Consider the following 12608-nt stretch of genomic DNA (forward strand, 5'->3'; position numbering starts at 1 on the left):
GGAGACAATTTTTAAAATACCGCTTCGGTGTTTAAGGGTCAATGAAACCCACTGCACCTGGCCTGTGGGTTAAACTTGAAGTTAAGTATACAAAATCTATTCATATGGAACATGTCCACAAAGGCCATTGACTTGAAATTTAAGCTTCCAAATAATGTGTTCATTAGAAAGACTTAGTATTTTTGGTTGGAAACTACTATGATGATAGTTACAGTTTTTAACATTAAGCTGGAGAATAGTGGATTGGCCAAGTCTGTGCTGAGAGCAGTCTATCACTATATATTAACAGCACAAACATGTGTAATTATTTACCATATATTTTGTAAACTGTAGTTAACATATGCTTTTGGGGATCTGAACTTCTGATAAGTGACAAGGATCTTTCAGTACAGCCTACACTTGAACTTTCAAGGCATCTCACACCTAAGAGTAATTCCATAGCATTTCTAGCTTAACCTAGACTGTAATTAACACTTAATTCAATTAAAGAGATTTTATATAAAATAAAAGACTTCTAAAAAGTTAGTGTAGAAATAACCTATAATAATAAAGTAACTGCCAAGTTTGGGATACTAAGAGTATTAATCCATTTGCTTAAATCATGTAATTCAGGTACTTGAGTGGCAGTTGATGTTACTGGTTAAGGAAATCTTGCTATTATTCATTTCACCCTTTCGGAATATTAAACATGGGCCTTCCGACGAAAGTGAAAAGATTTGTATTGAATATGATGTGACAGGGAAGATTGAGTACTCAGTGAATGCTTGACTCACTCCCTAGTCCAAAGTTCATGCCTAGATGTATTTATAATTTTCTTGGAATATTTTCCATCTTATCGGTAAATAATCAATACATAGTTCTGAAAAGCAGTAAATATTATATATCTACTACTTTCTTCTTCCTCAGCACTTCCTTTCCAGTAAATAAGATAAGGGTTGATTATATTGGCAAAGAAATTCTAAAAAAGAGAGCAAAGGGTGGATGCAGCACGAAGGTGAAATATGAATACATAATATAATAATAGATATGAAAAGGCCACTGATCAAGACTATGAAGAGCATCAGTACGAACAGAAAAATATTACCGAAGTCAAAAACTATAACTTCATAGATGTCCTCCAGGAGCATTTGTGATAACCTTTAATATTAGCAAACCACTCAAAAAGGCAAGTGAGATGTGAGTTAGTACACATTGTTAGGTTTCCATTCATTAAAGTCAAATCCTGACGCTACCTCTGAGTACCATCAGGCATATCTTACCTTTTCCCTTCTCTATCATGAGAGGGCAAGCTAAAGCTGTTAACTCCATGATCTCCATCACATCTTTCTGTTGTAGGCCTGCACGATCAGCAAGTGCCATACCCTCAGCTAACCCAGCAAGAGTTACACCAGCCATAACCTGAAGCACAAGGTTCATCTTGCTAGCATTGCCAACCTCACCTGCTGAAAGAGATAATATGAAGTAACTCAAAAATATCTAAGCAAGATGATTTAACTTCTAAATTTGAATGAAATATTCAAATATGAAAGAAGCTTAAAGTAAGCATGATAAACACATTAACAGTCAAACAATTGGATTATGTCCCTTTATGACCATCCAAGCACACAAAACAAATTTACCCATGCACCTGCCCAACGAATTAGGAATGCTAAATGGTTAATTGGTCTCATTAGAGTATATTTATTAACAATACAGTGGAACCTCAATTTTCATTCATAATCCGTTCCACAACCTCCCACGAAATCCGAAACAATAATTCCCATAAGGAACCATGTAAATACAAGAATATTGACCAAAAATACAATTTATAGGAAATAAACACAGTTTTACATACAGCAAAAAATGAGAAATAAATATAAATGACTAATGAAATGAATAAGTGAACATTTAACATCACTCTTACCTTTATGGAAAACACTTCTTAGCATATGGAAGACAGCGAGGAGGGGGAGAGGGAAGCGGAGAGATTATTGTTTGTAAGGGGAATATCCCTCCAGAAGGCCTTCAGGTATCAAGGACCAATCTGGGGTTACTTCTCTTTGTTTTTCACTAGTACTATCTGAGGTTACTTCCCCTCTTCATTTTTAACTGGCACTAGGACCAGCTTGAAAGTTACTGGACCCCCTGTCGCACAACAAAACTGTCCAGAGACATTTGTTTCTGGCGTTTCTTTAAAATTTACCTAAATTTAAACACAGCATGGTCATTTAACATGTTGGAGACATGGACTACAACTCCTTTGTTGGGATGATAATTCTCCACAAAGTTTTATATCATTCCACTTTGCAAACATGTCCTTAATTCCTGAAGTAGGCACATGATGTATGCCAATTAGTTTTCTGAATTTTCCAAACCAGCCTTTGCTGGCCTTAAATTCAAAGTCACTAACAGCAGTACTTGTTGTAGGCATTTTTTTCCCTGAAATCAGCATTCAACTTCCTCCAGCACTTTACTATGAGTTCTTTCTCAAGTTCTATAGTGTTTCTTGCCTTTTTCACAGAAGGGCTAGCACTTGGAACAAGCTTTGGCCCCATGATGGCTTATTTAACAACTGCACTTATATATAAAAAAAAAGCACAAAAAGCACAAAACAACAAACACAAAAGCAGAATGGGTCATGAAAGAAGATGGGATGCTTTGCTTGGGCACTCGATAAGGGGCCCGGTCACGAGTTGGGCCATGGATGGAGTGTTTCCGAGTGTACGATAGCTGTGGAAACGTACGATAACCGAGACAAAATTTTGTAGAAAAAATTACGAAAACAGAAACGTACGAAAAGAAAGGAATACAAAACCCAAGGTTTGACCGTAATAATACGGTAACAAGTTGTGATGACAAAGTGACTGAAAAAATTTAACAGAAGGGAACATCTCCCTTCATGAATATCAGTGCATGATCTACCTTTGTATAAGTTTACCTGATCGTAAACCTTTGTACCTAGCCTAATTAAAATCCCAAGCTATGCATGATGGCCTACTTATATATATCTAAAACTTTGTAGGAGGGGTTGTGATACAAATTAAGCTTGACAAACATGCTTACAGACAACCAGAGAGAGGTCCACCTTTGAAACCAGTTGATTGAAACTTCTTCAATCATGTGAGAAAAGTTGCAAGACAAAATATGTTTGACTGAAATTCCTTCACCTGCATAGGAGCAGTAACCTAACCAGGTAAAAATGATAGAATCCCAAATGTTCAACCAAGTAGAAAGAGCTGTTGAGACCAGGTATGATTCATACTGATGGACAGACAGGCAAGCAGACAGAAGTAAAACTAAAGCCATCCCCTATGTTATTGGTAGGGCTAATAAAAGCAGAAAAATCAAAAGGTAAAATTAATCAGATCTGAAATGTACATATTGAATGTTAAAGGACATTGGGATCATCCTTACATGACAATGGAAAAAAAAATTCAATTTGCATTCATTAATAAAAATTTCTTCTATAGAAGGCTTAAAAAATCCAATAATGGATAGATATTCATTTTCCCACTTGTAAATCATATTCATTTTCCCACTTGTAAATCATAAGTTCAAAAAAAAAGAATGAGGTTGCATCAATTATAAACAGCAAAACAATATGGCATACATTATCAGTCCTAACCTAGAACATTAATAAGCCTTATTGTTAATGCTAGTTATTGAGAATTCAAACACCAAACACAACAGAACTATGCACTTATGTATATACTGTACTGTAAAACTAGGAAATACTAAATTCCAAAAATCATAGCAAAACACAAAATGATGTGCAAAATGTACCACCAAAACCCTTCCAACACATACTCCTCTGTTCATTTTGAGAAAGTTTAAAGATTATTTTGGATATATTATACTATATTATACCAAAAAATTAACACTCAAAGAATGGAACAAGGAATTGGTAAATTTTACAAAACGCTAGAAGTTAAGTATTGTATATAGTACTGGATAAATCATAAAAAGTACAGGATACCAGAAATCTGTGATTAGGGGAATTCCAATTATTTCCAGTCTTTGCTCATTGTTAAATTATTAAGCTAGAGTACATGCACACTGAATTTTAAGCTAGAGTACATGCACACTGAATTTTAAGCATGTTGTTTCTACATTTTTATCAATTGTTTTTATGAATAATTTAGGAGTTACAACTTTAATAGGTTAGGCGGCTGTTTTTGTTCTTGAGAGAGAAAAAAATGGAACATGGTGGTTGAAGAAAACAAATTGAATGAATGAAAAGTACAGCTGAACCTCTTAAAACCGGTATTCTATAGTCTGGGAACTCCTGTGGTTTGGCTTTATTTTAAATCAGCCGCCATTAGTTCATTTTGCCACCACCGGGGTGGCCCCACATATTGTTTACAACTTCAAAACTGCAAAGATTATGGCAATACAGGCAGTCCCCGGGTTACGACGGGGGTTCCGTTCTTGAGACGTGTCGTAAGCCGAAAATTATCGTAAGCCGGAACATCGTCAAAAATCGTAAGAAAACCTTACTTTTAATGCTTTGGGTGCATTGAAAACTATGTAAACTGCATTCTTATGGCATCTTTCATCAAAAAACCTTCAAATATTGATTATTTTGCATTTTTGGTGTCATATTTCATCTGCCAGATGAGCGTTGTAGGCGTCGTAAACCTGGAACATGTGTCGTAACCCTGGAAATAATGTCTGATGAATATAATTGAAAAGCGTCGTAACCTCGGAACGTCGTAACCCAGGGACTGCCTGTATTCTTTTTTGTATGAAAATAGTTGTTGGTAATGAAAATATGTGAAGTCAAATATGCTTTTGATATTAACCTTACAGGAATAAATATATTTGTAAATATATCTAGTTGAGAAGGCTTTACCAAGTCTGAACTTTTACACAAAACAATGAGATATTTGGCACTGCATGAACTCCTTACTCTGTGTGCTTGAGAGACAGGTGATAGTTTTGATAATTTCTTTTATGTAACTGTGTATTTACCTATTCGATATGCAACCCATGAGATCATATGATGCTAGAGGTAAGGAGCACAAGCATAAATTTTTATCTATGCAAGAAAATTTATATTTCATTAGCGAACAGTTTAGTGTTTATTTTCCTCAATAGATAGCGCTGTGTGCTTTGTCTACTTCTTGACGGCAACATTCAAATGCACTGTGATTGCCAAAATTCATTCTTTTTTTTTTACATCTCACTATCCTCTACAATCAACTTAAATGATGAAGAAACTAATAGCAATTATTATGAAGATACGAAAATTAGGATATGAAAGTTACCAGTAATAATGTGCAGATTAGGAGAAGTTTAGTATTGTAGTTAACTTACAATTAGGCTAACTCGGGAATGTAGGCTAAATGTGTTAAAGTACATTATTTTAAATAAAATTATACAGTATAACATTATAAAATTATGAAGCTAAAATATATGAGTAATAAAATGATAAACAGCAGTGTAAGAATGTAGCCAAGTACTAGGCTACATCAGAACTAAGCTATTAGTACGTGGAATTACCTTGCAAGACTAAGTTTACCTACAGGCTTAATTTTTTATGGATATATTCAATATTCCGGGATTTTCTTTGGTCTGGCAATGGCCTGGTCCCAAGGTTTCTGGATTTAAGAGGTTGGACTGTACTAGCATTAGGCAAGGTCTGCACATAAGACTCATATTTCAATTAAAGTAGGGCTTTTATTTATTCATGCAATGCTATAAGAGAAAAGCATACTTACCTAGATAAAATGAATTTTTGCCCATTGCTTGGAAACAACTCTGACAATCGTCAAATAAGCTTCGGTCACCAGCTGCCAAAATGACTAATGTCCCTTCTTCTGCTTGGACTTTGCTTCCCTGCACCTGAGCTTCCAAGTAACGTCCTCCACGGCTATTAATTGCCTGTAAAGTAGATTCTCGTCAACAATGGTACAACAAACAGGAATACAGTACTGTATATGTGAATCTTCCAGAATGTGACAAATTAATGTCTTTACAAGAAAAGAAAGAAATCTTAATTCACATTGTAACGAGTTAATATTGTGAAAAATTTTGCAGTCTTAATACAATCAATAAAAAATTAATTATTAATTGGTGTCACCTTTGAAAACAAAAAAACAGTCAAACTTGCTAAAAAAAAGTCTGGAATAATTTCATTTAAAAACCATTTTCTCATAACATGGTATAAATGAACATTAATAGTATAGAAATTTTTTCATTTTAAAAATCTTAAATTCTGTATCTCAAGCAAAACTATTTCCATCTAGGTAAGCTTTCTTAATTTCAAAAGTTTAAAATTTAGAATGTGGAAAACTGCCAACTTCAATATAACTCAACTTTCTTAATACAATTTTTTATGATGAAAAAATAACAATATAATAATAACTCATTCTAATCTGTTTCTGATCAGATGAACAAATATTACTATTTGACATATTACAAATGCAATAAAAAGGCAGTTTACACAGTTTTTAATACACCCAAAGTATTAAAAGTAAGGTTTTAGGATTTTTAATGATTTTCCGTCTCAAGAACAGAACCCCCATCATAAGCCAGTGACTGCCTGTAACTACCCTCCAAGTGACTTAAAAAAAAATTGTCAGTGTAAAAATATTAGTAAAAATGATCACTATCCCCAAAAGTACTTACTGACCAAATTTGATAAAAAACAAATTTTGATCATTCAATAAACCTACAACTTTGACACGACAGGCACTTAGCTACCAAGTTTCATCAAAATCACAAAAAACTGACATGTTGAAAAATGAAAGCTTAGAATTTCAGTATAATATACTCTTGAAATGTAGACCAAAGACCTAATATATTAAGAAATATTTAATAATTCTAAATGTATGAAGTGACAAAATTTAATTAAAACAAATGAAAAGTAAGATGCTGACCTGTAACTTGCTTGACCTGCCCTTGAAAGGTCTTAACGTCAAAATTAACTAAAAAATAGTCTCCAACCCAAAAGGTACTCATCTACCAGTTTTCATCATCAAAGAATAAAAGTAAAGAGGGAAACTACAAAAAACAGTATAATAATACACCAAGTAACAAACTCAAACAGTAATAACAGTAATTACAATACCAACACCTAAGTTTAAAGCTAAGCTTAAAATTTACTAATAATTTCTATCAACTAAATCAAAAGCTTGCAAGGAACAATGTTGTACAGTGAAACCTTGGTTTTCATACATAATCCGTTCCAGAACCTCCAACAAAATCCGAAACAATAATTCCCATAAGGTATAATGCAAATACAATTACAGTAATGTGTTCCAGACTCCCAAAAATATTTTTAAAAATACATTTGATAGGGAATAAACACATACAGAAAACAATGAGAAATTCTATAAATGATTAATGAACTGAATAAATGAATATTTAACATCACTCTTACCTTTATGGAAAACATTTGTTAGTGTATGGAAGACAGTGAGGAAGGGAGAGGGAGAAGGAGGAGGGGTTATTGTTTGGAAGGGGAATCTCCCTATAGGACTTCAGTTTAATGGCACTAGGACCAGCTTTAGAGTTACTGAACCCCTGTCGCATAATAAAAGTGTTCAGAGACATTTGCTTCTGCGTTTCTTTAAAATTTGCCTAAAGTTAAACATGGCACTGTCATTAAACATGTTGGAGACACAGATTATAATTTCTTTGTTGGAATGATAATTCTCCACAGAATTGTTTACATCATTCAACTTTGCAAACATGTCCATAATCCCTGAAATAGGTACATTATGTATGCCAATTTGTTTTCTATATTTTTCAAACCAGTGTCTGCTGGCCTTAAATTCACTAACCGCAGCACTTGTTGCAGACATTTTCTCATGGAGATCGGCATGCAACTTCCTCCAACACTTTGCTATGAGTTCTTTCTTAAATTCCATAGTGTTTCTCTCGCCTTTTTTTACAGAAGGGCTAGCACTTGGAACTTTCTTTGGCCCCATGATGGCTTATTTAGCAGCTGCCCTCAAATAAAAAACCACAAAAACAACGAACACAAAATCAGAATGGGTCAAGAAAGAAGATGGGATGCTTTGTTTGGGCGCTTGATATGGGGCCTGGTCACGCGCTGGGCAATGGATGGAGTGTTTCCGAGTATACGAAAACCAAGGAAATATATAATAACCAAGACAAAATTTTGTAGAAAAAATTCTACGAATAGTACCGAAACGTATGAAAAGAGATGTACGAAAACATTTCTCATTGTTTTCTGTATGCAAAACTATGTTCATTATTTAGTGTCTGGAACACACTGATGGGATTTACATTATTCCTTATGTGAATTACTTTGACTTTTGTATGTTTTGAACTTTTTGAGATATTCTGAAATGGATTATGTACGAAAACTGAGGTTCCACTTTGTTTAAATTTAATAAGCAAAAATCAATAATGTCTAGGAGATTTCTTCATCAACTGACATATATCAATCACCTTTCGGGTCACAGCTTAATATAGGTGCATAGTTATTGCATAGATGCATAAAGCATATGAAAAAAAAGGCATTCTAAACCTACTCAGATAAATAACTTAACCCAAATGTATAGGATTAATGTTTCCAATATCTATCATTTATGGTGTAATTCCAAGTTATGACAGCTGGCACAATAATTTCTGGGCTCAGCTCGTGTCGGCCTATGAAAGGATCCTTAATATCATTCTTTCTAGGTAAAATTAATCTAAAATTACCAGAGAAAAACAAAATTAAGAAAATGTCAGTAAAACTGACTCGCTCACTCTTAAAAAGAAGTGTCGGTATGGTAATAGGGGCGAGTGGGAACACTACCACGAGACATTCACCAATTAGAACTTCCAATCAGAATCCCCACAAGAGAGAGCTGATACCAACGGGCGATGCGGCCGCCACTACTACTACTAGAGGACGCCACGGACAGCAGCGCCCCTAGCGGACATCCTTAATAATTAGCGCCAGCGTTCAGACGCATTCTCTTTGTGCTTGTGCTTAATACGGGATTTTTTATCACCATCATCATGGAACGTTCTGCCATCGCAACGGCTAAGTTAAGTGCCTCATAAGTAATGTTTTACTGTATTTTTGTCTTCCGGGAACCAGTATTTTCCTTCTAATAGGTCATATACGGTTTCCCGGTTGTCTCGTGGCGGCGCCATGCTGCCTCGTTAAGAATTCCCGGTCCTCCATACTGGGACTTCTTATACTTATGGGCTTACTATATTACGTTCATCGTTTTTTACATTGAGTTTTAGCTAGATTAGCCCCTTTACCATTTCTCTTAGTTTGGTATTTAGGGCTATTATTTGTTCCAGCCCAGCATCCCGGCTCTTGCTCTTCATCGGCTATCGCTGGCTCCGAGTAGGCTTCTGTTCCTCGGAACAGTTTGCCTCCTCCTGGGCTTCTTTTTCTTCTACTAAAAGTGTCTTTTCCATCTTTACGGTGTAATTTTATTCTATTTAGGGTGTTAGGCTAGCCTAGGTGCATGTCCCATGTATTGGTACAGCCTGGTTCACGTGGCCCTCCCACGGTTGTGTTGCTCGCGGCTTAGGCCACTTGCGGTCACGTGTTCCATCGCACCTTCCCCTTCCCCTTCCCTCCCTACCAGGTATAGGGAGGCGCTGGGGGACCCCTTGGTTGTCATGACAACCTCAGTTGCCTTGCTCCCTCTCTCTCTGAGGTGGCCAGGGGTTCCTCCCAGCGGGGGGTATAGGGCGACCACTCATAGGGTACCGAGTCTCCGAGCGGGTAGTTGTTGAGACGGGGAGGAGTAGGCCAACCCCCCCCCCTCTCTCTCTCCCGCCGTGTTACGCCGAGACCCTCCCCCCCTTCCCCAGTTGCTCAGCCACCTTCCCTTTCTATAACGAACGGAGCCTTCCGTCGCAGCCGGGGCACCTTTGGTTATAGATTACTGGCTCCGCCAGCGGGCGGGGTGGTCACTACTAGTGGTCGGTTGCTTGCCTACTATATCCTTACATCTCTCCCCCGCTACCGGAAGGGAGCTTGCTTCTTACCCGGGCACTCTTCTAGTAGACGGGTGGAGAAAGGTTTGATATTATTGTTATTTTAAGGATATACCCTAATTTTACGATGATTTGTTTAATTTTATTATTCATATGTTTACCATCCCCGCCATTATTCGTCGTGGTTTCCTTTTACCACCACACCTGGTTGGATTCTATCTCTTGTCTCCGCCGCCAGCGGAGCAATAGCCTAGGACAACCAACCAACCTTGTTATCACACGTATTATGGCGGGGCTCTGGTTTAATCTAACTTTCTCGCTCCGGCACCAGCGGAGCAACTGTTAGGCTGTAAGTGTTCTCCTGATACTCATGTATCTTTCCACTTACAGGCTACCAACTGTCAGGTCCTGGGATGCAACGCGACGTTGTACGACCCCTGCGGCCACGATGAGTGCAGGTCTCACGCTCCATGTGCCACGCCATTCAACGATATGATCGTCTGGCACCCGGAAGCCTGCGCCATCTGCTACGACCTAGTCAGTCAGCTGGCGGAGGGGGTAAGTCGATTATAGGCTTCTTTATCATTTTACTAACAACTCTTAGACATAAGTTTGTTAACCCCGTTCCGCCACTAGAAGCTCATCTCACCTTTTCTTTCAGGCTACTGGTGTGAGGGAGGTCGCCCTTGCTACCCTGAAAGCGTGGGTGGGCGGCTTCGGGAAGAACGCCGCCAAAGGCCAGCCTTACATCCTTGACAAGAAGCTGGCCGTCCAGATCTTCCCCGCGGGCAAGTCAACAGGGTATGTTGACCCCTTGTCCGCAGCCCCTCTCATAGCCTCCATCCAGCAAGATATGCAGCAATCTTTCGGGGTCGTAGCCACACAGGAGTCGGTCCCGGACGTCGCTACCCTGGACCTCAACATCGAGCCTATGGCGGTAGGGGCAGAGGATTTGTTGGTTGAGGTAGGTGTGTCGGGCGCCCAAGGTCTTTCCTTGGGCGCTCCTGGATCTTCTCCTGTCCCTTCTTCAAGCGCTTCTTTCCAAGGCTTTGTGGGATCTGAGATCCCTACCCGCTCTCCCGCTCTCTCTGTACCCCCAAAGGTGAAGGGACAGAGAGAACCGAAGACCCTAACTAAGACGACTTCTAAGAAGTCATCTTCGTCTTCTTCGGCTAAGAAGTCTTCGACTTCTTACGCTGACGCGGTGAAGGCCAAGCCGAGCTCTTCTTACTCGAAGAGCTCTAGAAGCAAGGCTTCTAAGGAGAAGGCTCGCGCTCCCGCCGAGCCAATGCCTTCTCCGGCCTCCACCGCATCCACTCCGGTAACGCCGGTGGGAGGAGCGGGACCCAGCACCTTTGATCCCACTGCTTTCTCAGCAGTGGTGATGCAACAGGTGGGCGAGATGGTCGGCTCGCAAGTCTCCGCCCTGGGGACGAAATTTGAGCAGATGTTCGCACAACTGTCGAGCACTCTGTCTCAATCAGGCCAGTCCATCCAAAATCTCTCTAACAGAGTTAGAGAGAATGAGGACCGAGTAGCTGGGCTCTCTCAGGTCCCCCTTCCAGTCTCCCCAGTGCCAAGTGCTGGTATTTTCCAGCTCCCGCCATACGACTCTCTGCCAGCTTTCTCTATGGATAACCATGGAGAGTAGCCGCTTACCGCTCCGTTTAAGGATGGTATGATCTCTATCCCGGAGTGTGGAACTCGAAGGATTGAGGACTTCGAGTTTTTATCCTCCGGGTTTTGACGCCAGCCTTTCATCGGCTATTGCTAGGCTCTTACTAGGGAAGACAGATCTCTAGGGAGGATTGTTCTCTACAGTAGGGATCATGCCGCCACGGAATGGGTTCACTGGCCAGCTTTCTCTATGGATAAACCCATGGAGAGTAGCCGCTTACGCTCCGTTTTAAGGATGGTATGAATCTCTATCCGGAGTGTGGAACTTCGAAGGATTGAGGACTTCGAGTTTTATCCCCCGGGTTTCCGGGTTTGACGCCAGCCGTTGACATCGGTCCTATGCTAGGCTCTTACTAGGAAGACAAGATCTCTAGGGAGGATGTTCTCTACAGTAGGGATCATGCCCAACGGGAATGGGTTCACTGCCTTGAGGACTGGGAGTGCACAAACACCAAGCTCCAGGCCTATAAGAGTCCTTTCACTATTTTTGCGACGGAAGAGGAGGCTTCTCTTCCGTTCGCTACAAAAAATAGTAGAGAGGACTCTTCAGGCAGTCCTCAAGGATGAGCCCATGCCACAGCTAAGGGAGGCGGAGTCTACTTCTCCGCTCTTCCCAGCTTTTGGAGAATTGTGGGAGAACTTGCCAGCCACGTTCACGCTTGGCAAGCTCAAACCGGACTGCGCCATGGACCAGTTCGGCGAGAAGCTTCCAAGGCTGCCTGATTCCTTGATTCAGGCGGAGTTCGACGCGCGAACTAGGTTTGGCAGGTCCCTCAATTCACTGATCATAACGGAGATGGCTGCTCTCTCGTATGCTACGGAACCTCTGTTTAAGATCTTGGCCAAATCCCAGCTTCAGACGGTTCAGACGGATGCTTTCGACTTCTTCCAAGCTAGGAGGAATTGCCGAAAGCACGTTCTGCAGGAGTGCACTATTAGGCACGAGCCTAATAGACTCCTGGCTTCTAGCATGTGGGGAGCGGATCTCTTCCCAGAGTCCGCTGTAAATGAAGTACACCACGAGGCTGCTA

The 12608-nt window shown here is 39.7% G+C and overlaps 1 protein-coding gene across 1 annotated transcript in view; it reads right to left on the reverse strand.

Annotated features, from left to right (window-relative positions):
* Positions 1-12608, reverse strand: part of LOC135216088 (cytokine-like nuclear factor N-PAC) — a 284091-nt gene that overhangs the window by 13133 nt on the left and 258350 nt on the right. Inside the window, exons 10-11 of the mRNA XM_064251099.1 lie at positions 5700-5862; positions 1260-1442 (exon numbers count right to left, since the gene is read on the reverse strand). Of these exons, the coding sequence (XP_064107169.1) occupies positions 1260-1442; positions 5700-5862 (346 nt within the window). The remainder of the gene's footprint in view (positions 1-1259; positions 1443-5699; positions 5863-12608) is intronic.

This window comes from Macrobrachium nipponense, chromosome 6 (assembly GCF_015104395.2).
Source record: "Macrobrachium nipponense isolate FS-2020 chromosome 6, ASM1510439v2, whole genome shotgun sequence".
Classification (NCBI taxonomy): domain Eukaryota; kingdom Metazoa; phylum Arthropoda; class Malacostraca; order Decapoda; family Palaemonidae; genus Macrobrachium; species Macrobrachium nipponense.